Below are 23,577 nucleotides of genomic sequence, written 5' to 3'. Positions count from 1 at the left end.
GCTTCTGGTGAGTTTTGGTAAAGTTCCCTGGTCAGGAGGGCTGAAGATTATATTCAGCAGTAAGACAGTACATGAATTAGTTTCTCTGCCTAGTGCACTGGGTGAAGTTGCTCCAAGGCCATTAATGTTTTTTTGTGGTCTTGACTTAAGCAGACCTGTGCACTAGGTTCTCTGGCCAACAGGGCCACTGGCTCTGCTCTGAGGGAGATCAGCTTGGCCTGCAGTATTCTCAGCCCTTCCTATCAGATGGGCCTGTGGACCATGCTCTGTAGTGGAAGGGACTGTGACTCAGTCTTTCTCTGCGGTTGGGGACAGACTTCAGGCCTGGCAAAGCCTTTTGTTTGAAGTCCCTAATAATCAGGTATCCCTGTACCCTGCCAAGTACCCTGGTCAGACAGACCCCAGACATGGTTCTGCAGAGAAGCAGAACTCCTGGGTGGGAGCTACTGCTTGGGCTCTACAGGTAGGAGTTTGGTCTGCCAACATCCAAGTGTTGGTTGAGGGAAACCCCTCCTCCTCTCTGTGTTTCAGTTCGGTTGCCAGTGGCTAGTCCTATAGAATCCCCTGTGATCTCTGTGAGACAAAACCAGAAAGAGGCTCTCCAGAAATGACCAACCGCCAGTGCAGTGACGAGTAGATGTCACCCATGGCCTCCCTTTCTGCGCTGGAGGAACTGTAGGGTCAGGGGAGATCTCTTGGTCTGGTGACGCAGTGGCCTGAGTTGGTCCTCTCACCCATGCAGGACAGTCTGCCTGGTTCTCTGTGGGGGCACTGAGTACTTCAGCCCCACTCCCGGGTTCTAGGATTCTTTCAGGGGTGTGTTGTTCGTGAATGGTTGTTACGTCATTCCTTCCCTTCCCAAGAACAACCATGACCCTGTCTCGGTTATGTCACTTGCTATTAATAACCATTCTAACAGGTGTGAAGTGCTATCGCATTGTGGTTTTGACTTATATTTCCCTAGTGGTTAGTGACATAGGCCACCTTCTCATGCACCTTCAACTATCTGTTTTCTAAGGAAAAATTTCTGTTCAGGACTTCTGCCTATATTTAACTTGGATTCTTTAGGTTCTTTTTGCCATTGAGTGGAATGAGTTCTTTATGTATTTTGGACATTAACCCCTTATCTGATCTATAGTTAGCAAACATTTTTTCCCATTCCATAGATTGCCTTTTCATTTTGTTGATAGTTTCCTTTGCTTTGAAGAAGCTCTTTAGTTGATAGAGTCCCACATTTATTATTTACTTTGTTGCTTGTGCTTTAGGGGTCATAGCCAGAAAAATGTTTGTCAAGACCTATGTCCAAGAGCTTTTTTCCTATGTTTTCTTCTAGGAGTTTCTTGGTTTCTAGTCTTACATTTAAGTCTTTTCAAAATTCTTAATTTGTAGTCAGACTTTTTAAGGGGGAAGTTGAGAAGAAAAAGTTTTTAATGGGTTGATATGGTATCTGTTCTTAACATGCCACACTTGCCTGCCTCCTGCCATGCCCCACAGGATTTTGTGGGCTACGTCCTCTGACTCAGTGCCTCATGCTTTAGATAGATAGACAAATGTCATTTCCAAGTACACTCTTCTTCACATTATCAGGAATGTGACTTCCATTTTGACTCACCTGAAGTGTAGCTTTAAGACATCAGCTAGTGAAATGGGCCCTAATTCTGCTCATGCATTCTTGGCCATGGTCACTGATGACCAGTTCTTAATTGCAGTGCTCTGCAGTCACCAGTTATGTTGTGGGTTGTCACTGTGGAGAACCAGGGGATTGAGTAGTCTCACTCATTCCACTAAATCACATCACAGTGTCTGCCACTATTTAGATTCACAACTTTATTTTTACAAATAGGGAAATAGAGGCCTAGATAGGTAAATTGAGTTGGCCAAGTTCTCATGGCTGGTTAAAGACCGAGCTAAGACCAACCTAGACCTCCCTAACTGAAAATCAGTCTATTTTCTATATAGAGTCAATGCTGTGAATGTAAATTATATCATAAAGTAAAATATATTTCTATCACTCATTAATGTGGCTTTTAATTAAAATACTGGCAGCATTCTTTGAACAATTAGGTGATCTTAAGTAGTGACCATCAAACTCTGGTGTGCGTTAAAATCAGTCTGAGAGCTTGGAGGATTGCTGGGTCCTGCTCTCAGAGCGAGTAGGTGAGGGCCAAGAATCTTGGATTTGCACTTCTGACAGGTTTTCAGGTAGTGCTGGTGCTAATGCTGTTTGTCAGGAACCCACTGGCCTAAAGCCAACCTCTGCCAATTCCTGCCATTTGTTCCTGGCCTCTTGTGCCCCATCCACCAATGGAGAACCATGGTTAGATCCCCATCAGGAAGAGTAACCAGTGAACTTTTCTCGGAACCTCCTAGTGTTTCCCACTGGAAGGCTGTTACAGCGTCAGGGTGGAGAGTCTTGGTTTGAGTCAGACCACGTAGGTGTTGGACTCTGTGCTCTAATTGTTGTCTGATCTGAGTAAATCATCTAACATCGAATGGGAATATTTTCTTTAAACTCAAAGCTGTGTAAGGATTAAATGAGATAATGCACAGCAAGTGTTGAATGGATACTTACATGTGTTATTGATCAGATCAGCCACGGAAAAAATTCTAGTTCTTATAGAAGGGATTGACTAAATCAAGAGATTGGTGTCTCAAGGGATGGAAGGGCTCAGAGACCAAGCAGGTGCTGGTTAGGGAATGCAAAGGATTCGCAACAGCAGAAAGTTGCTAACACTCCTTGGGCTGGCATGGATGGTATAGCTCAGAAGTCAGAGGCTTCTACTGCAAGGGAGAGCTTCTGGGGGTGGCTGAAACCTTGGTGAGAGGGTTTGTCTGGCAAGAGGTGGTGCCACAGCAAGACTCAGGACCTAGAGGCCAGAGGGCCAGAGATCCTGGGGATTAGTACAGCTCTTTGCAATACGGAACTGGAGGGTAGGGACAGGAGGAACAGGACTTGAGTTTGGTATTGCCGCACTCTGTATGTTAGTCATTGCTGCCCTGACTCTATTTTGGTGCCCTGCTCATTTCCATCACTGGACCATGCCTCCCTGTTCGGGCCCCTTGCTATGCTGCCACGTTACATGAGCACCATATTCTTGCAAAGTAGCCTCACTTTAAATTTGCTCAGCAGTGAAAACAAATAGGCAAGTTATTTCACATTAAGAATGATGTGTAATTAGGGGCGCCTGGGTGGCTCAGTGGGTTAAAGCCTCTGCCTTCGGCTCGGGTCATGATCTCAGGGTCCTGGGATCGAGCCCCGCATCGGGCTCTCTGCTCGGCGGGGAGCCTGCTTCCTCCTCTCTCTCTCTCTCTCTCTCTGCCTGCCTGTGTATCTGTAATCTGTCAAATAAATCTTAAAAAAAAAAAAAGATGTGTAATTATTACCTAGATGCTACTATGAGAAACCTCGATCTTAAGTGTATTTTAGCTCCCTCTCCAAGCTGCATGTCACACCCCGGGTCACGCTTGGCTATGGTGAACACGGCCTCATGCTCTCCCTGTACCGTGGGTGTTCAGTACATGCCGACCACAGAACAGAGAAACAGCTCCCTTAACAAAACATAGTTTGTCGAGAACAATCCTGAAGGTTTGGGGATGTGTGGTGGACAAGGGAAAGGACTGATGGACAGTGGCCATTACAGCAAGAACATGCTTTGAAATGACATCACCTAGAGGTATTTTTTTATGTCATTAAGGATGTACTGAAATTTTGCCAACAACACTAACCCATCGTTCTTGTGACTACTTAGTGTCTTTCTCACTTTACAAAAATGAAATAACGTGATAATAGGATGAAGACAGGTAGGTGGGAGACTATGGGAACAGCAGCAACATTTGTTAAGCAGAAGAGGAAGAGAGCAGGTTTAGAAATATTTCTTCTGTGATAATGGAAATTTCAAACCACAATGTAAGTTTCAAAACAACCTTTATTCTGTTTGAAGACCTAATACAATGCATCAGAGCAACTTAAAACAAGACATAGCTCCACTGAATCTATAGCTTGAACAAAATGTCAAGGAGGCACACTCCCCCCACCCCCCAACCCAGTTGCCTTGTAAAGGCAAAATTACAACTGACCATGACATCCTCCCTCTCGTCAAAAGACCAACTTTATTTTAACAATGTCATATAAACAGATTTGTAAAAACATTGAACAAATCATAGCTTTAAAAAATACACACATATAAATGAGTTTTTTTGTTTTGCATTTTTTTTTTTTTTTTAATAGCAGCATCCTGGGCAGCTAATGCTATCTCATGGTGACAAGTTTAAGTTAAGTTGGATAGTGTTTCCAATGAACCCAATTCTGTTCCTTTGCTACTCATAATGCTAGTATTTTATACAAGTGGATTTGTAAAAAATAAGAATTTGGCATTTTTGAACTTTGTCCCATGTGAGGCATTGTGCTTTCAACTGCCCCTTTCTTAAAAGACCCTCAACTCAGATTTCAGGGTCTGCTTTCCAACTATTTGGATACCATGCATAGCAAAAGCACAGGTGTTAAAACCAGCAGAATTTTTCTCCCATTCAGGAACATCAGTAGGACTCCCAAACACGTTACTAGCTCATAACCAGCTACATGACAGAGCACTTGGTTCCCCACAGTGACAGCTCACAGAAACACGTTTGACTTGACACACTGAAAATGAGGATTTCTAAGTAAAGCAAGTCGTCTAGACCAGCTCACCAAAAGGAGGAACTTTACAAAGCAGAGAAAAGCGAAAGAATTATGAACTTCTCACTTCACTTGCAAACAGTTTTCACCTTTAGAAGACAAAACAAAGCCACTTCAAAGGAAAAAAACAACCCATACACGTACACAAGAATTGTACTAGACATGTGCTTGTTATGTACTTGAACTCAACGACTGTGGATCTGTTTTGGCTGAAAGGTGTACTGAAAACAGTCCATGCACATATACATATATACATAGATCAAGGGCCGTGACCTTGTCAGATGTTGCAAACACATGCTTTTTGCCTTCTTACACGGTTAGGATTTTTCTCTTGTGGGTAGTGGGTAGCATCGGGTCCCTGAGCTCCCACTGTCCAGTCTCCTCACAGCCTTGCTGCAGCTAGCCTAGCTTCTGGCTTTTATCTCTAGAATGCTAGAGTGCGTGGGGGAAAGTCACTGCATGCATAAAAGCGTGTTATCAGGAGTGCCTCTGCTGTATCCATTCATACTCATGAGCCACTCAGTGTTATGAGGAGATGACCGATCGAACCCCAAGAGCCCTTCTGGTCACCCATAGAAGGACGGATGTGGTGGGCCTGCACCAAAATCAAAAAAGGCATTTGGCAGAGGCGTGACCTCATAGCTACAGTGTAACTCACTATCAACGGGGAATGATGAATCCTGCCTTTGCTGTTCAGAGAGAAACCTACAGCATTTGTGTCCGTGAGATGCAGAAACAAGGCAGGTGCCTGAAGACCAAGCCGCCTTGGGAGAGTGGTGACCCCAAAAACATGAACAAAGCTATCTTTTAATGAAACAGTCAATCTTAGATCTTGTATTTTCAGTGTGAAATGAAAATTATATTTAACAGCATCCATGGGTGTGCTACTAAAAAGACCCCACTGGAACACTAGTCTATCAATCACTGTGAAAGCAGCGGCGGGCTTGCGTGGGAAGTGCAAGGATAGTTTTCAAGGCAACACTTACAGGCTACAAGTAGGGCAGTCCTCGGTCTGTGGAGAGGAGAGGGAGACGGTCAGGTCTCAGGGCTGACAGTCTGGTCCTGCTCTTGGCAGGAATAGCCCCGTGTAAAGAAGAAAATAATACATTCTACAGATGATGAAGTCAGCTGGTGGACCGGTTATTACAAAAGAATTTTGAAAACTACACTGAAAAACAAAACAAAAAGCCCTCCCTGCAGTATCTGAAATAAAGCCGCGTTTGAATCAATCCTGGCAAAGGAAAACTGCCAATTGTGAGATGCCACTGGAACCTGCCGGGGTTGGGACCGTCACACTGATCCTTTATCACTCCCGACACAGGGACAGTGGCCACCACGCAGAAGGGGATCGGCCTGAGTAAATCTGGGAGAGACTCTCCCTCTCGCCCCAAGTTGGATAGGATGCTCTAGGACCCCTGCCTTGCTCCCACGTTGAAGTAGAACACACACAAGGGCTTGGATGAGCCAGAAGGACCGTTGGGATCCCTGTGGTGGCTGTGACTTTCATGAGCTCTCCACAGCCCAGCACAGGAGCAGCTCAGATCATGGGTCTTGGCCGTGTGGTCCCAACTGAATGGAAAGGTGGGAAAATAACAAATGCAGATGAAAATCTTTTTTCAGGTCCGGCTTTTTCTGAAATGAATGTTTATTGGTTGTAACGGGTAATCTTATGTTAAAAAGACAGATAATCTAAATGCAGCAATTATACCTTGCGATCAGCGTTCCAAACAAAGGTGAACACTGCCCCAGGAGGCCCACATTCTTCCTACGAATTACGTTCTCTGACCCGCTGCCACACTGCCTTAGAGTTCCAGTAGGTCTGTCCTTGTCACTCATGTCTAGTAACAAGCAGATCAGAGCGGGAAAAGACTGAAGTTTAAGTTACTCACTTCTCCATAATCGTGAGAAAGTGCACACCATCTCGTCCCCCCTCCCTCTGCCCCACCTGTACAGCCCTTTGCTACATCCCCCTCCCTAGATTCAAGAAGTTCACAATTCTTTATGAAACATTACCAGGTACCGTATTTTAAGAGTCTGGAAAGAACATTGTTGAACTCAGCGATACTTTGTCATATTTATATATCTTTCTCTTTTTTATTGAATAAAGCAGCTTTGAAGCTTATCAGGCACTGCCCAACAAAACATTTAGTCCAAAAAATCTGTTAGGAACTTTTTAACCTTGGGCTAATAGCCAAGTACTCTGTACAAGAAAAACCGTAAAATATTTCATAGTTTTAATTCTGAAGCCATTTTTTTTTTAAACTGGCATCCTGTACATTTTTTTAAAAAAGGAAAAGAATCACAAATGAATATTAACAATAACAAAAAATCAGGGACAGTATTTTCAGGCAACAGAAACTAGGGTGGGGAAGCTTATTCTGAAGGTACATTTAAAACGGAGATAACAATGAGAATTAAAAATTGCATAGCACTGTGAATTTAGCCTTCAGCAAAACAAAACAGAAGCTATTTGGTATTGATACAAATCCATCTAGTTGATAGTTAGTCATCCACTGTTATGTACATATTTTATATAATGAATGTCATTTAAAGTCCTGTTCTCCAAGCTCCGTTTCTCCGTCGTTGGTGGGGTCATTTTTTTTTTTTTTTAAAGTCTAAACAAAACACTTCTGACACTCTGCTACGACAGAATTTCCTCTGTACGTGAGTGGACGTTCTCCTAAAATGTCTCTTGTGAGCCGAAGTGCCTTTCTGCTACATATCGTTCATTTCTTAGGAAATAATCCACAGTGCGACGTGTCTGGGTCCACCGTGCACAGCAAGGCCCAGGCCCAGCCAGCCTGGTGCGAGCGTTTGCAGGCCGGGGCTCTAGAGCCCGGCCATCCTCTGGTCTCCAAGGTCCCCACTTTGAGCTGGTAAAGCTTCAGAAAGCATGAACAAGCACCATGGTTAAAGGCCTCTTTGTCCCTGCACGCAGAGATTTTTGCATTTCTTTTTCTCTTTGTGTTGTTGTGGCTTACATTAAACCAAAAGAAAAAAAAAAAGAAAAAAAAACCTCCAAAAGTAAGGAAGGACAAGCGCTCCAGATTAGAAACGTAGGGTCACTACTCGGTGCTAGGCTGCGTGTCTTCCCCTGTACTCTTCTGTCAGAAGCTCGAGTCCCGTCTGAAGGCAGACGGCTTCATTTCCGCAGCTCAATGACAGGTCAGGCTGGAGAGGAGCCCTGTGCTTTCCAGAGGCCTCAGGGTGGTTGAACGTCAGGAGCAGGATCTGAGGACAAGTGCTTCATCGCCTCTGCTGTGCGTATACCGGGTAGGCTAGTGTGACGTTGAGAGAGTCATTGTGCTGCACGAGGGACGTGTGTTGGTAATGTAGCACCAGTTCTTTCAGGGAGCTGTACAAGTTATAGGGTTCGGCGAAGCCATAGCCGGTGGCCGTTTTGTTGATGACACAATGCTTGACCTCGCCGTCCACCCTGCAGAGGAGAGAGAGAACACATGCCTTTTGAGCTGGTCCTAGACAATTCTCGACTCCACGAGGTGCTGCTCATAAAATCATCATCATGGAAAAGTACACTCTGCAGGCCATCCTCCAGAACGGGAAGCCTCCCAGGCTAGCTGTCGACTTGTGGCTCTGTCACTTACTGGGTGAGCGACGTGGCCTGGTAATCCTGCCTCCCTGAGCCACTGTATTTGCATCATTAAAATGGGATAGAGGTGACGCGGAGGCTTTGTGTAACAGCGCTCTACTATTACCGGCATTTGTAGGATTCTCTCAGGCTAGCCTTTCACTTTGCATTTCCCCTATATGCTCCTATTCTCTTGGCCTTAACTCCGAGATGCTCTTACTTCCTCCTTCCTGTACGACTATTTCTCTGCTGAAGTGGAGAGAGACCACGAATATGCTGTATTTTTGGAACCTTTCTTTCCTAGAGGACACTCTTCTGAAATGATAGGAGGTGGGAATAGTATGAGAAGTAAAAGGAAAATAAGCCCTGTGTTAGAAATGTCATCTCTTGGGTGCCCTGATCTCAAGGGCAGTGACCTTTCTCTCGTTGTTCTGACCTGTTCCTGCTGTGGCCCTGACCTGGGGGTGGAGCTCTCACAGGAATTACCTCATATTCCACTGCTATTAGCCTTGGGAAGTTTAAAAAAAAAAAAAAGGGCGGGGTGGGGGTGGGCGGCAAGTAGTGCTATTTTCATTGCAAAGATGAAAAGATCTGGACTACTCCTGATTAACCAGTTCATGAATTAGGCCCCAAAGCCCAGTCTCTGAATTCCACAGCAGGTTTCTATACTTCTGCGTGGACTTGAAAAACAGCATGTTTTCTTTCCTGTCCTGCACTACTGCACCGTGAGGTTCTTCCACATCCTTGCCCCGGCTTGGGTGGCCGAACGGACAGAAGTGAGCAGAGCGTCGTGCCCGGCGCCCAGCAGCGGGAGCTACGTACACGACAGAGCAGGCGTAGCAGCCCTGTTTGCTGCTCTCCCGGACCAGGAAGGTGCCGTCTCGCTTCCCTCGGAGTAGGTTCTCAGCTTTGTTCCTGTTGCTGCTGCCCACGTTCCAGGTCTTCTCATCGTGGTGTGGCAAATCCTCATCATCTTCCACCAGCGAATATTGGCTAGAGAGCCAGGAGAGAGAGGGTCTCTGTGAAGCCCCCACCGGGGACGGCCTGCCCTGCCTCCCAAGCCCCGTGGGCCAGCAGCTGCGGCTCTGACTCCAGCAGCTTCTCCGGCCTGCCTTTCCTCATCCAGCTTCAGCCTTCAATGTGCCCACCCCCGCGGACAGAGAGCACCGGTAAGTTAAACTGCAGTCAGGAGCTCCACTGAGGAACCTGGGCAGAGAGGAAGGTGTCAACCAATCCTGTTCGTCCAGTTCAGATCAGGAAATGTATTGACTAGGAGGACTGCCAGTTTTCAAATAATTCAAACAAAACACATACTTAAGCTTTGGGAGATCCACTGAATGGAACTGTGTTGTGTTTTTTTTCCCCGCCCCCCAACTGTTTGAGAAACCATAGGGATTTTTTATCTAGGTTGGCATCCCCCTTCCCTGAACCTTCCTTTTATAACATTCAGGATAAAGAGACATCGTTTATAGAGAATGTTCCAAATTCAGTAAAATTGCTCGCTGTTCCGCAAACAAAGCAAGTCGTGCATTTCCCTAGAATGAAAAACCTCCTTTGCTGCCTCCCACCTGCAGTAAGTACTTACTCTTCCGTATTTTCATTGCCCAGCCACTCATTCAGCTTCTTCTGCCGAACACCTTTCTGAGTCAACCACCTGAAAAACCGAAAAAGAAAACGCATTAATAACGTAGCCTTAATTTCTGCAACTATCAGTTGGTGGCTTCCAGGGTTCGGCTTCTGGGACTTACATCAAGTATTGGTCTCTTGTCTTTCTCAGCTGAATGAGGTCTGGTTTAATGCTGTTCATGCGTTTGTCAATCTCCCGGTACTCAGCTGCCTGCTTCTTCAGGTCTTCCTCCAGTCTCCTTCTACTGTCCACAATTTCACTGATTCGGGACTTTAACTTCTCATAATTATGCATAATCCTACAGGAAAGTGAAAGGCATGGGTCATTACCTGCTCTATCATAATGGTTTCCCAAAGCTTTCTTCAAGTTAAGAATGCTTTCTCGGGCTGTCATTTTTTTTTTTCTTTCTTTCAATTATTCAAAGCACAGAAAGCAAGACCATCTTTCAACAGTTCTGGAGGATTCTGCTTATCTTCAGCACAAAGACAACCCCCCTGATTCACCAACCTTTGTATTTCTTTCTCATTGCCTTCGCGTTTAAATTTTTCTATGTATTCTTTGCTGTACCGTTCCTGGCTTTGGCACTGTTCTTCAAATATTTTTATGGTTTCATTAAATGCTTCAATAGCTGTTCTTTTCATTTGGATTTCCTATAATACAATGTTGAATGAGACAATGTCATACCTTTCATAGAACAGATAACGTGTTACTGTGAGACGCTGTCAGGACATTTGATGCTATTACTATCTAGCATCTGAGTACTCTGTTACCAAGCAAGGCCCCTAATTCATAAAACCCATTAAAATAGTATCAGAAGCATACATTTACTTTGGGAATTTTTCCAGTCTATGTCTGACAATTTCCTATAGTTTTCATTGTTTTAAAAGTCATTCCCCTTTATCAGCAATTTAAGGAATCCATGTTGCCTTTTACTCCCTCTGGTGGTCCCAGAAACATCACAGCCCAGAGAAGATTAAGCCTCTAGGAAAATACTGCAGGGAACGGAGCTACTTTTTTATGACAGGGTATATAATAGTTAAATCTCCATTTTGGAGGTCAGACAAGTTTGTGTGTTGCGGGGGCAGGGGGAGTTCAATCAGGAATTATGTCAAATCCACTTAAAACTCACAGCAACCTCTTCAATTAGCATGAGTACTTATTGTGAAATCTTTAAGAGCTTCATGGGAAACCTCTGGAGATATACTATGGTCTAGAGAGCCTATGAATAATGAACAGTGATTCACAAATATATGATCTTTTCCCCTCATCCGATTAGCAGAAACTGAAAGGACACGTCTTAGACTCTAGTAACTACAAGTTCTGAGCCTACAATGTGACTTTTGCAGAAGACTCACCTGGGAAGTACGGGTATAATCTTCATATAATCTATCATATTCCCGGCTTTTTTCTTGAAATTGAGTGTTATACTCATGTAATTTTTTCCCTACAGCTTCAATATTATCTTCTTTGACAACTTGATCCTGGAAAAATGAGAGAGAGAACTTCAGCTGATGAGGTATTTAGTCAATGTTTTGGCCGATATCAAACTGTAGTTAAAAGTTGTTAAATCTCATTACATGCAATTCATCTGCTTCACAATGTTTTTGAAACATTGCATTACTGTAACATGAGTATTCCAGTTTGGATTACCTGTTGGTATTTGGACACTGGATAAAGTAATTTCACGTCCAGTTTGGGATTATACTGAGCTAGAGACTCATTCCGGTAGTGGTTTATTAGTTCAACCACAGAGTTGAAGGTCAGTGGGTCAGAGAAGCCGTATTTCCCATCTCGGTGAAATATTTTGATTAATTTGTTATTTCCTCCTTTCCTGTAGATACAACACAATAAATGGCATTACAGTCTTCTTTAAAAAAATGTGTTTTGACGTCTGCTTCCACAGCTTCATCTTTGTTACGTTCCCAGACTCACCTTAGTGTAAGAGTATAATCCCCATGCATTTTAGTAGATGCGTCTCGTACCAAAAAGGTCCCATCAGCTGTATCTCGAAGTTTTTCATTCACTTCTTCCCTGAAAGGAAAATGACACAAGACAAAGCTCACTTTGAGGATTCAGTAACTGCTTTTTGTTTTTGGAATTTTAACTTCACAGCAAAAGTAAGCACACAGTAGGCAGAGCTCCCTTCCAGCCCCCTGCTGCCCGCAGAGTGCATGTACTGTTTATATAGAAATGTTAGGAAGTTCATCTCCTTACAAACTGGGAGCGACAAAACAACATACCCACTTTCAGTACTGGTGTAAGCTGTGGTACAAAGTTTTATTTTGTAACCACATACACCGAGCACAAAAACACATAATCCCCAAAGGACTCCTTAGTCCCCCTTCAAAAAAAAAGCGACAAATAAAGATGCCTTTGTAAAGTATGTGTCAGATAATAACACAAACCCTGACAGTTTTCCCTAATGAAAAGTGACTTTGGACCCTGCCTTTAGGCAGTGCCACTCCACCCGGGTGCTTTCCTGACATTTCTGTCCAGAATGAAACTTGTCAAGTATTTAATTTCCCATGGCATCCGACACCCACGGTCCCCCAGCACTCAGGGACTTCTCTGGTCTTCTCTGGAAGACAACCAACTATGCTTCGTGCTTATGTTGGAGGACATCCTAAAAATGGAACTTAGCACGCTGGTGCGTTTCTCTCTCTAAAACGAGCTCGCTCGCTCTCGTGAAAACTCAGAGCACTTATATAGCCTTACCTTGAGATATCTCCCCAGTACCACTCAGCATCTTGTAAGGACATATTGTTATTCATACCGTTGTTGGCTACACTAGTGGGTTTTGGTGGTTTAGGAGGCAATGCTGCAGATGAAAGAGAAAGAAAAGTTGTTTGCAATCTCAACTACAGTGAAACGCTTAGGTCTAATTTATGTTTCTTTAGAATACTGTGAAATACAGCAGTAATTCTCAATTCTATGAAACAGGATCAGTATGTTAAAAAAAAAAGGACATCTTTCAGAATATGGGTGAAAAAGAACAGCTTAACAAATGAACCCGGCTGGCAATGTGAATGAATCCAGAGTCCCGGCATTTTCTACTTCTAGGCTCTAGTTATATTAAAGTTTCAGGCCTGATCAAATCCAGCTAAAAGAGGAAACCGTGAACATATGAGCAGGAGGAATCACATGGGTTGGCTTTAATTTCCTCCTCTTATTTAATTATAAAAGACAAATTTGGTTTCTGTCCGCCACAAATGCTGTTGCTGTAATAAAACTCATCCAGCAATATGTTTTAAGAGGAGGAACTGGTTTTCTCTAATCTAAGTGTTTCAGGCACCATTCTGCCAAAAGCCACTTTAAGAAACTCATCTGTGACCTAAATCTCTTTAGTATTCATGTTAATATTCTTTTGGACAAATTGTGCTCTATATGCCAAGACTGAGGAAAAACCATATCCCTCTTCCTCAATGTCAAATCAGTATTCATACACCAATTGGTGACAAATAAAAGACTGCAGTGTTTCTGAATTTCTTAATTGGGAGCAGGGCTAATATTGCAATACAGTTTAGGAAGCAAAATAAGGCTAACATTTTAACTGAATTCTAAGTCACAAGTTTTAAAGGACGAGTAGTACTTCATGCAAAAATTTCAGGAGTCTATCAAGAATATTTTGTAAAGCCTAGGACTAAATAAATAATGGGAAGCCAACTCCCTTTCTCATTATAGTATCTTAATATAAGAGCAGGTAAAGTCTCAGCGTTTGATTTAGAATAGTTTCAAGTCGCCTAGGACTGAGTTGCAATCACTGCTAGGTTTTACATGCTTTCTAAAAGTACCAAGTGTTATCACTGCAAAGTACCACACTGTCCTCATCCACTGTCAAAAGAGAAAAGCAGCACAAAGGACGCATCCTTTTAATTAAAGGAACAGTATGAACGATACATAACACTATAACCCAAACAGCAAAGGACCCCGGTTAAACAAAAGACACCAGTGAAAAAGTGGAATTCAATTCCTATCTGTTCAAGTAAGAAAAAGCATTCACCACATACAGGCTGATCTGCTGGCTTCCACAGGCAAACAATTTCATGTCCATGCTATGATCAAGCTAATTTTTATTAAATTACAACAAGTTAATAAATAGAAATCTACAGAGGATCAGTTACAGTAGTTGTCAAAAAAAAACCCCACAAAATAAACTAGCTTTCTAAAAGCATACTGCAGTATTACCTGGTGGATCCATTTCTATATAAAACATCAAGTCTGTGCCACAATTTCTATCTGTCTTAGCATATTCTAAATCCAGGTCTTCCATATTCCAAACAGTGTTGTACATTTGTGCGAGAGTTTCCTTGGCTGAGCTCAGTTATAAGAAAAGAGTCCGGCTTTCTTTGTAATGGTGTCTTGGAATTCATTTTAAAACCTATAAGGGGCTGCACTGTAACCTATTACATCACACACCCGAGCCAATCAAGTCAGAAAAATGTCACCAGACCACTCCTGCTTCATCATTTCTCTTCCACATCCAGCCCTAACACAATCCCAACCTTGCCGAGAACCTACATTTACTAGACCAGCAAGGTATGTACATGCTCATCGTTTCAAAAAGATGTTTGATTTGACTCTTCACCACCACCAGTGAGTTTTCTAATTCCTTTTTTATTACTCTTTGCAGCATGGTACGCTCCGCTGTTGGCAGGTGACAAAAGCTGATATGCTGCAGCACGTAGCTCCCCCCCGCCCCCCAGTGCATCTGGGTTAATAGAGAGCCCGATCATGCCTTGGTTTAAAAATCTTACAAATGCATCAAAATGGTATATTTAAGGCGTATTTTACAATCTTTAAATACTTCCTGTATATATTAAAAGCAGAAGGGATCAAGAACTCTGGATATTTCATTTCATTCCCACCGAATTCACTGGACAACTCAGAACTTAAACACTGTTACAAATGTACACCACATGAGAAAGCACAATTAAAAGAAAAATCTACCAAACATAGTAAAGTTAAAACTAGACCTTAGGGAATAACAGTGAAAAATCTTAATAGGAATGAAGGCATGTATATTCTTAGCAGATGTTAAAATGTCACTAACAAGACTAGTCAAGGTAAGTTATATCTTCCAAAAAGAAGCCATATATCAGAATGCAGAGGTAGCACGATGTTTGCAAACTGTTTCTCACCAGCAGCACCAGAAGTCTGAAGATGGGCTTAATAGTGCTTAAGGGGGGAGAGTGATGTAATCACTTTTGAGATTTTTTTTTTCCCTCCATCTCAAATTCCTCCCTCTGGGGACCCTTAAGCCTGGTTAGCAATATGTAATGTAAAGAAGTCAATTCCCCTATAAATCTATTTAGTTCTCTAGAGCCATTCTACATATAATCCTACTACCCTTACTAGAGCCTAATGCACATTCCCATTGTAAACCATCTCTTCACGTATACAATATAAATCAGAGAAAATAGTGGAGCAAAGGCAAGGCATTCTCTCAACACTGTTCACTTGGCCCCATCTAGGTGAATTCATTTGCCCATTAATGAGGAAGGCAGACTCAACCCATACCCTGCAGCCCGCTCCCGGGAACACTTTTCTATTCCTAAACTCAAAATCACACACACACATATGGTCAAAGTGGGGGTGTGAGATATGTCCTTCAGATAAGGTTCAGAAGAAATTTTTTTTTAAATACATATGCATTTCCTCCCCCAAAAGGAGTCCTGCCAGCAGCTGTGGACAGGCTAACAGCCCCAAGGGCCACCCCATGCCCATGCCTTCGTAGTGGGGAGCACTTGGTGTGAACCAGTCCTGCTGCTGGATCCCCTGTGGCAAACCAACCCAGGGAGGAGGGGAGGGAGACAGGTGATTTTCCACGTCTCTCCCAGGCCTGGCCAGGTCCCAACTTCCAGCCAAGCACATTGTAATTACCTCTTCCCCACTTCTAACCCAAACCCCATCTTTTCCTCCCACCGTGCCCCTCCAGGAAAGGGGGGAGTGTCTCCGCTCATCCCTTATCTGCCCTCCCCAGACAGCTCTTAATCAGCCTCACTCACACACCCGCAAAGACAAACTACAGAAGAGTGAACCTTTCACAGAAGTACACAAAGCAAAGCAGGGCAGCGACGAGCGGGGCACGAGGGAGAGGCAACTTACTTTGCAGGTTATGCATGTCTGCAGCCTCCCGCGGCCAGGCCGGTATCCGACAGTGAGAACAATGCCCCCGGCTAGTCCCGCCGCGCCTGCTCCCAGGCACTGCTCGCGCCGGCAGGGCGCAGCGGCGGCGGCGGCGCGGGACCCTCGGGCTCGCGCGGCGCGACACGGACGCCGGGACGGGACCGCCGCAGCAGCGCCGCTCCCTGCCCGCTCCCCGCCGAGAGAGCCACTGGATGCTGGGGCTGCGGCCGGGAAGGGAAAAGCCCCGGCGCTCGCACGTCTCGCAGATAAAGATCACGGCTTCATGATTAACTTGGGCAGGTTCAAATATTTGCTGAGCTAGGGATTTCGGGTGGGGGAGGGGAGCCCGAGTCAAAGTCAAAGTTGTCATCGGCTAACAAGTGGCCACCGCCAGCCCCGCGCGCTCATGTTCGCCGAGGAAATGAGAAGGCCATTGTGGAGGGACCTAAAATAGTCTCTCTGACTGGCTGCGGCAGCGCGCGGGGCTCAAGTGGCCACAGTGAAGCGAGGCACTATGCGCGGCCAAACACAGGAAGTGGCTGAGCTAGTTCAGCAAAAATAGAATCAAAGCCTTGCTTGTAAAGGCCTGAACCGCTCCGCGCCGCCCAGAACACCGTGCCTCCCTCGGGGGCGCCTCCTCCCACACAGCAGCACCGACAGCCCCGCAGGTGCACCGCGAGACCCCGCGGGGGAGCTCGCCAGGGCACAGGTTTGGAAAAGGCCTGCTTGTGGGAGGAGAGGATCCTCCGCTGGGTTCTCTACTCCACGACCACGTGAGCACTGGCCGAAAAACCCCACTGTGCAGCTGCTCAGACGGAGCCGACTTCAAGCCACGCTTAACCGGCCACAGGAGTGTCTGACAATGAAAAGGTGTGTCTGCATGAAGTTCACGTGACCGCTAAACGGCGCAAAGGATAGGGCCAGGAGGACGGTACGCCTTCCCAGAGGATCTCTGTCCTCTGAGAAAGTGGCAATGAACCACACTAAAACTTGACCTAAGAAAATTTTCACTGGCCTCAGGGTAAGATGGGAGGGGTTTCCTGATACCCCCAGACCCCGTAACAATGTAAAGTCACAGAATCACTAACTCTAAAACCAGACAGTAATTCTAAAGAGCACTTCAAGCAAGTCCCTCAAGCTACACTCTGGGAACCCTGGTCCGGAGGGCAGAGGAGTGAAGTGGTTTGCCCGCGATCAAGGCCAGAGCACCACAACCTAGCCTGCAGACTTCTGGTCCTAAACTTTTTCTCCACCCACTGGCCCTGGTCTTCACTTCCTTCTTCCAGAGAAAGTTAAAAGTACACATGAAAGTGAGGTTAAATTCTTTTAGGCCACATGTGAAAAATTTCACACCTACAACAAAATTGACTTTTTCTGTTTTCTATTTTTAGTTTGGTTACAGTTTTTAAAAAAACTACCTTCTGATTCTCTGTGAAGAAACACGGGTCTAGCCATAGTATTTACCCTCAGACACATGACCCTGTGGTCCCATAGGGAGCTAAAGGAAGATCTAGGTGCTGACATCACATGCACGCAGGCAGGCCCCAGCTGCAGGATCACCCACAGTATCTGGGAAGTGCGCTAACCTCATGATGCAAGTGACTTTATAAACTTTATAAACTGGTGCAACTGATAGAGCATGAAAAACCTACTTTCCAATGGAAAGAAAAAAGTCTTTAAGTGGATCTTCCAGCTCCTGCCTGCTGATCACTGAGACATATGGTTAGTTCTGAGAACACCCTTGCACCCTGAGCTGCAGAATCTTGCCCTACTTTTAAAAATAGTCTTTCCAAAGCTAGAAAGCTTGGAAACATCAGTCTCTTCAGCCACCTGATTCTACATGATGTTTCATGTCAAAACCTTCCAAGATGATAGTGTCTTCTAGTCCAAAAGTGTATTTTCCATCTCAGAAAGCTGTCCCCTGGAAAGCAGTACACTCTCCACTTAGAGAAAGCAAGTCTTAGATTTGAGAACTTTGCATCGTTTCTCACAATATGTACAATCCTCTACCATAGAGCTTCTGTTCTATTACTGAAAGTGTGAGCTGAGTCTTTTCCCATTTAGTTTCAGTCTTTGAAAAGTGATGGGCAAGACACTCTCTGGTCTTCATTAGCTTAAAAAGGGAGCCCTCTGCTGGTAGAACAGAATCAGTAACTTCTCTGGGAGAAAACGCTCAACTTTCTGTGTATTTCCCACTGTGTCCAAAATTTCATACAAATTAAATGGAAGATTCATTTGCAAATAACCAATAAATCAAATGCACAGATGTCATATCAACTTAGGAAGTGTTTTTCATCATGTGGCTGCTAAGTTCTTTAAAAAAACAAACAAACAAAAAAAAAACCACTCGTATTTTAATTTTGGCATGTATCTGAGACCCAAAAAGACTCAGAGAACTCACACATATATTGGAAAATTGACTTTACCGTCTGGGTTCCTCGAAACAGTATGCTTTGCTACTTTTCCTTTCCTCAAAGTTTTTAAAAACTCATCTTAGAGGCAAAAAACAGACCACACTTCGTTTCTCAGTAGGTGTTACCTAGTCAGGAAAATACTGTTAATCGTGAAAACATGCTTGAAAGGTACAGACTGCCTGAACACTGTCTCACACGTGCAAATCCCCATCAGAGAGTGTTCCCTACCCAGCTTCTATCGTGCACAGTTTCTTTACAAAAAGAAATACTGTGAGAAGAAAAAAATAAAGGAACCAAAATCTTCAAGGGTTAAATGAATGCCTCCCTCCATTTTAACTTAAGACAAATTAGGACAGAAGGGCCTTTCAGTATGATGCAAATTCTTTACTCCATATCCAGTGCTCTTACACCGCAATAAGGAAAATGTCCATTTGAATTTATAAATAAACCCAGACTGACACAGGACACATTCTACAAAACGCATGAAAAGGTGTGACAGTTGCTTAGCAGAAGGCGGCACTGCTTCCCTCTCAAATGCTGTCCCTGGAGAGGAGTCTGCACAGTGACTACCCCACCAATATATGCACCCTGAAATATGCTGCTTTTTCAGAGCACAAATAAAACTTCCTATTTTTCGTTATAACCTAGTATGGCTTGCCTCTCTGTTTATTCTGACCCATCTAAATATATGCATTTTTTTTTCAAGGTTTCATTTCTCACCTTTGAAACAACCCTCTAATGTCAGACCACATTTTAAACCCAATAAAAAATAAATCAGAGAAAAGTAAAACTCTTTGAAAGTCATTTCCCTCTACCTTAGTGCTTGCTTTCGTCTTGGTTAAAAAACCAAGCCCAGAGCATTTAAAACAAGATTTATGAATCAGGCTCTTCAGGAGGAATGTTTTGCAATGCGCCAGTGGTTAAACATTAACTCTGACAGGTGTAGAAGGGCAGGAGGGAGAAAGAGTCATTTATTTTCCACTCTGGGCTTGAGGGTGCAATATTAGACTTCAATTATGCTGCATTAATATTTCTGGATATACCCATGAAATCTGAAATATGTAAATACACTTATAATGGGTTTCATTCAGAGCTGCCCTGTGTTAAATGGTCCTGTTTGTCCCTTAGTGGCCCTACAGAAATCTGCTTTAGCTACCCAAGTATCAATAGGGTAAACATAGCACTTAATGAGTCATGAAAACCTGCTGTTCAGCTTTAGGTATTTTTAAGACTTTTAGAAACAAAGGGGACAGTAGACTATCCAAACGCTGAGGACTCAGTGACTCTATGTTTAACCTTTCAAACCTTAGTTTCTCTCCAAATGCAGGAGATGCCTGCTTCACAGGTTTGCTGCATGCACTAAATGAGTGGGTATGCCAAAGTTCTTTGAAAGTTGCTTAGTCTGTCAAGGAACTTTTGAAAATTCATGTGGATGATTATTATCCTTTGCTTAGCTCTATGCTAGGAGGAGCTCAACAGGAGAAGCAGCCTTTGTCCTTGAGGAATGGAGCTGAGCAAAGGGAAAGAACAGGCAGAACTACAGGGCATAAGCCTATGGAATGGGTTGATCACTGCACATCCAGCATTTCCTGTGAAGTGAAGTAGATGGCGCTGGTGGGGACTGCTCTGTACAGTTGTGTGTTCTGTGCACTGCAGAGAGGCACATGGCAGGAGAAGGTGCTACTGAAAACCAGGCCCTCCACTCACCAAGCCACACACATGGGAAGGGGCATGAGACCAAGTAAGGAACGTTCCTCCCTCCAAGCAATGCACCCACCGGGCAGCAACTACCCAGTGAGTGTGTGTTTTGCAGATTAGCCTTGAAGCCCATGCAGGCACCTCAAGGCCTGGCTCCGTAGGCTGGCAGTGTGGGCTCAGTGGAGGGAAGAGCCTGACAGGACTGAGGAGTTGGGAGCTGCAGAAGGGGGCCCCCTCTGGTAGGTCCTTAAAAAACCAGAGTTGAGCAATGGGTCATGAGTTTCAGTACTTGTCACCTCATTGAAATCTTAACCACCCCAGGAGAGGCATTGTTCCCATTTCACAGACTAGGGAACAGTTTAGAAAGGTTGAGTTATTTGATATGACCTTGGCAAATAAGCAGCCAAGAGCTGATTCAAATCCAGATCCATTTGAGACTCTCTCTTCCTACCAGCACACGATGGATGGAGTGACTCTGAGTTTTATCTACCACAGCTATGGAAATCACACTGGGGCTCTTTACTGCAAACTTCAGAGGACTTCAGACTGGACACTAAAAGCAGCCCCATTCCTCATGAAGCTTCCCCAAACCCAGGAAGCAGGTGCAGTGCTGAGACCCTGGCAGGAGTCCGGGACTGGGTCCCTTCCGCACGGGGCCTCCCTGGGGTGACCTGGTTCTGGCACACACTGGTTAGCACCACGTGACCGTGCAACCTCCGGGGGCGCTTCTGTCTCCTTATGAGCAAAGTTAGAGCTGGGCAATGCTTTCAACTCTAAAATGATGCTTTTTACAATATTGTCATTTAAAACATTTACTACCTTTTTGTATCAAGCCATTCATTTTGTATTTTGCAATTTATTTTGAATAAACCTTTGAAACTCCTTGAATTGAAATACTGTTTCCTCTTCCCCTTTTCAAACTACCAATTCTTCAAAGCCCATTCAAGTACCATTTTTTTCTCTAAGCCTTTTCTTTCTACTTAATTGCCCTACAAAGTCACCCATCACATCTAAAATTCTTTTCATATTTAGAGTAAGCACCCTCCCCCAGTATTTAATTAGATACTGTGTGCTAATGGTCTTCTATGAATTGACACATTGCCTCTAACATCATTTTTGCCTAGCAGTTCAGGTTCTACCAGGTAAAAACTATAAAAGAGGTCTATCTATCCCATAATAGCCTTGCTTCCCTGTCTCCCCAGCAACGGCCCCCCAATTATTCAAGTACTCCTTCTATTCACAAGAATAAAGTCATTGCAAATGAATGATTTGTGACTGTTCACTGGAGATACCCCGGTGCTGTGCTTCCAGAGCCCTGTGGTAACAGCATGGGCTGGGGCAATGATGAAGGAGTCTAGGAAAATGTCAGATTCCTACCAGGCCTAAGAAATCATTTCTCTAACCAAGAGTGCCCCGCCAGTCATCGGCACGAAGCCATTCCTGAATACGAAGGGGTTCGGCATGAGGACGTTCTTCCTGAGGTGGTCAGTATGTTTCCACAAGGCAGACATACTGAAGCATTTATTTTATTCCCAAGGGCCTGAACATTCTTCAGAATAGCTAAGAGATACCAAACAAAGGGAAGAATGGCTCAAACTAGCATTCAGAGATGACCCAGATACAATTTTCTTGAAGAGGCTGCATGAATCTCGGGCAAGTCTAGGGAATGTTCAATGCATTGCTCACCATTCAGCATGGCTGGCAGGACTAACCCGCCTCTGACACCAGTTTCTTAGTAGAGGAAAGCAGTGGGGTCCATGCCTAGCAGGCAGTCTTAGGTGCACTCAGTGAAAACGGATGAACGTGAATTTTTTTTGTTTTTGGATGGAATTAGGCTCAAACTTGTAAGGACATTTAACCGGTTTATACCAGTCAGACTAATTAAACTCCAACTGATTCTCCTTGGTGTGTAGCAGAAATTCTCAAAGATTTCATGATAAATTCATTGGTGGGTTATCAATCAAACCCTGTCTGGCTTTTAAGCTTCCATGTCAACCTGTCTCCAGAGGGGTGGGCGCTGAGAAGACTGGGACCACCCTCAGCCCTTTACTGCATGCGGTGCTCAGCTGTCCCTAGTCTGAGACAGACCTCCACACCGGCCACCAGAAAGTGGGAGGCAGGGCTCCGCCCTTTGGCCCAGGGGCCCATTTTGTTGTTACTACTCTTCTTTTGTACTCAAAAGAAGTAGTGCAGTCGTACTACTAGTACTAGTCATACTACTACATACTAGTACTAGTAGTACTCAAAAAAGTACTACTACTACTACTACTACAAAAAAGTAGTTCTACTACTACTCTTTTGTTGTTACTACACTTCTTTCTCCACTCTTGTATTTAGTCTGGGGTGGGGTGTGGGGGGAGCAGTCAATAAAGGACTAAAGTGTCATGTTTCACACCTGCCCCCTGTCCCCTTATCACAGGGTACTTTTAATCTACCATTGAATCTTTTCTGTTGAGCCCGAAGGCAGCCTGTGAACACCAACACAGAGTTCCCAAATCCATTAACAAATGCACCGAGCAGTCACAGGACATGAAACCTGTGGGCCGCCCCCTGGACTAAAGTCCTCAGCCACTGTTGACAGACTTCTCTGATGCCATTCACCTACAATTCGGAGTATCCCTGCTGAACATCCTGCTTGCTGTGACCTGCAACATTTGGAGCCTAACCACTCGTGCCTTATGTGCTGCTTCTGCTGCCCCTCCTACCTGTGGATGCCGTATCCTGGTCCTGTCCACAGGAGCCCTTCCAAATACGCGCACTGTGAGTGGTTACCTGTCCGGTCGCGCAATCCACACCCCACCGAGCCTCGCTGGGTAACACCTACGAAACCTAATTCCCCACTGCTCAACGCAGGGGGGACCCCATGCCTGTTGGTACAGAGATAAACTGGGCAGTCTGCATGAGTTACCGGTAATAAAGAATTATTATCTTAACATCTTATTCGTGATGTTTTATTTTAATTCTAGGCATAAATTAAGACTATAAACAACATCTCCACCGGTCCTGAAACTTCACTTCACTGACTGGACCCTACTATTCCCAATGACCAGCTTCTGTTAGCTAATTTTTAACAAGCATACAGGCAAAGTGTTTAGACTTTCCACAGTGGAAGAAAAATACATCAGTTTAAATTAAATCCACTGCTAACGTGGTCTACATTTCCTGCTTTGTTGAATGGCTAACCGAATGCCAGCCTGCTTTCAAAGAAGTGTCTGGCCTGCTCTAACTTGCTCCAGTGAACACCCTGGTTTCACACTGCTTGCATTCTTGAAAATGTTGATTTGGACAGACATTTCTCAGCAGACCTCCTTCCAACACACACATTCCAAAATATTTCAAATTATGTAGTAATTATAAATCCCCTACTTTATAAGGATTAGAAAGAAAAACAAGAATGTCAACCACTAAAATGAGCTCCGTAATTTATGCAACAACTGGAAGCATCAAA

The 23,577-nt window shown here is 44.3% G+C and overlaps 1 protein-coding gene across 6 annotated transcripts in view; it reads right to left on the bottom strand.

Annotated features, from left to right (window-relative positions):
* Positions 1-3,908: 3,908 nt before the first annotated feature.
* LOC111155224 (phosphoinositide-3-kinase regulatory subunit 1) overlaps positions 3,909-23,577 on the bottom strand; it is an 86,018-nt gene continuing 66,349 nt past the window's right edge. For 2 of the 6 annotated variants that reach the window (XM_022515337.1, XM_022515338.1), the window contains exons 8-16: positions 12,607-12,709; positions 11,824-11,922; positions 11,542-11,722; positions 11,247-11,372; positions 10,399-10,541; positions 10,013-10,189; positions 9,850-9,918; positions 9,087-9,257; positions 3,909-8,111 (exon numbers count right to left, since the gene is read on the bottom strand). In XM_022515337.1, coding sequence (XP_022371045.1) covers positions 7,922-8,111; positions 9,087-9,257; positions 9,850-9,918; positions 10,013-10,189; positions 10,399-10,541; positions 11,247-11,372; positions 11,542-11,722; positions 11,824-11,922; positions 12,607-12,709 — 1,259 coding nt within the window. In that variant the 3' untranslated portion in view covers positions 3,909-7,921. Of the gene's footprint in view, positions 8,112-9,086; positions 9,258-9,849; positions 9,919-10,012; positions 10,190-10,398; positions 10,542-11,246; positions 11,373-11,541; positions 11,723-11,823; positions 11,923-12,606; positions 12,710-14,076; positions 14,183-15,996; positions 16,458-23,577 lie in introns of those variants that run through there. The other 4 variants (XM_022515339.1, XM_022515340.1, XM_022515341.1 and 1 more) reach the window with 4 other exon arrangements.

This window comes from Enhydra lutris, unplaced genomic scaffold (genome assembly GCF_002288905.1).
Source record: "Enhydra lutris kenyoni isolate GAN:26980312 unplaced genomic scaffold, ASM228890v2 scaffoldscaffold40, whole genome shotgun sequence".
Classification (NCBI taxonomy): Eukaryota; Metazoa; Chordata; class Mammalia; order Carnivora; family Mustelidae; genus Enhydra; species Enhydra lutris.
This window is presented reverse-complemented; position numbering and strand designations above follow the sequence as displayed.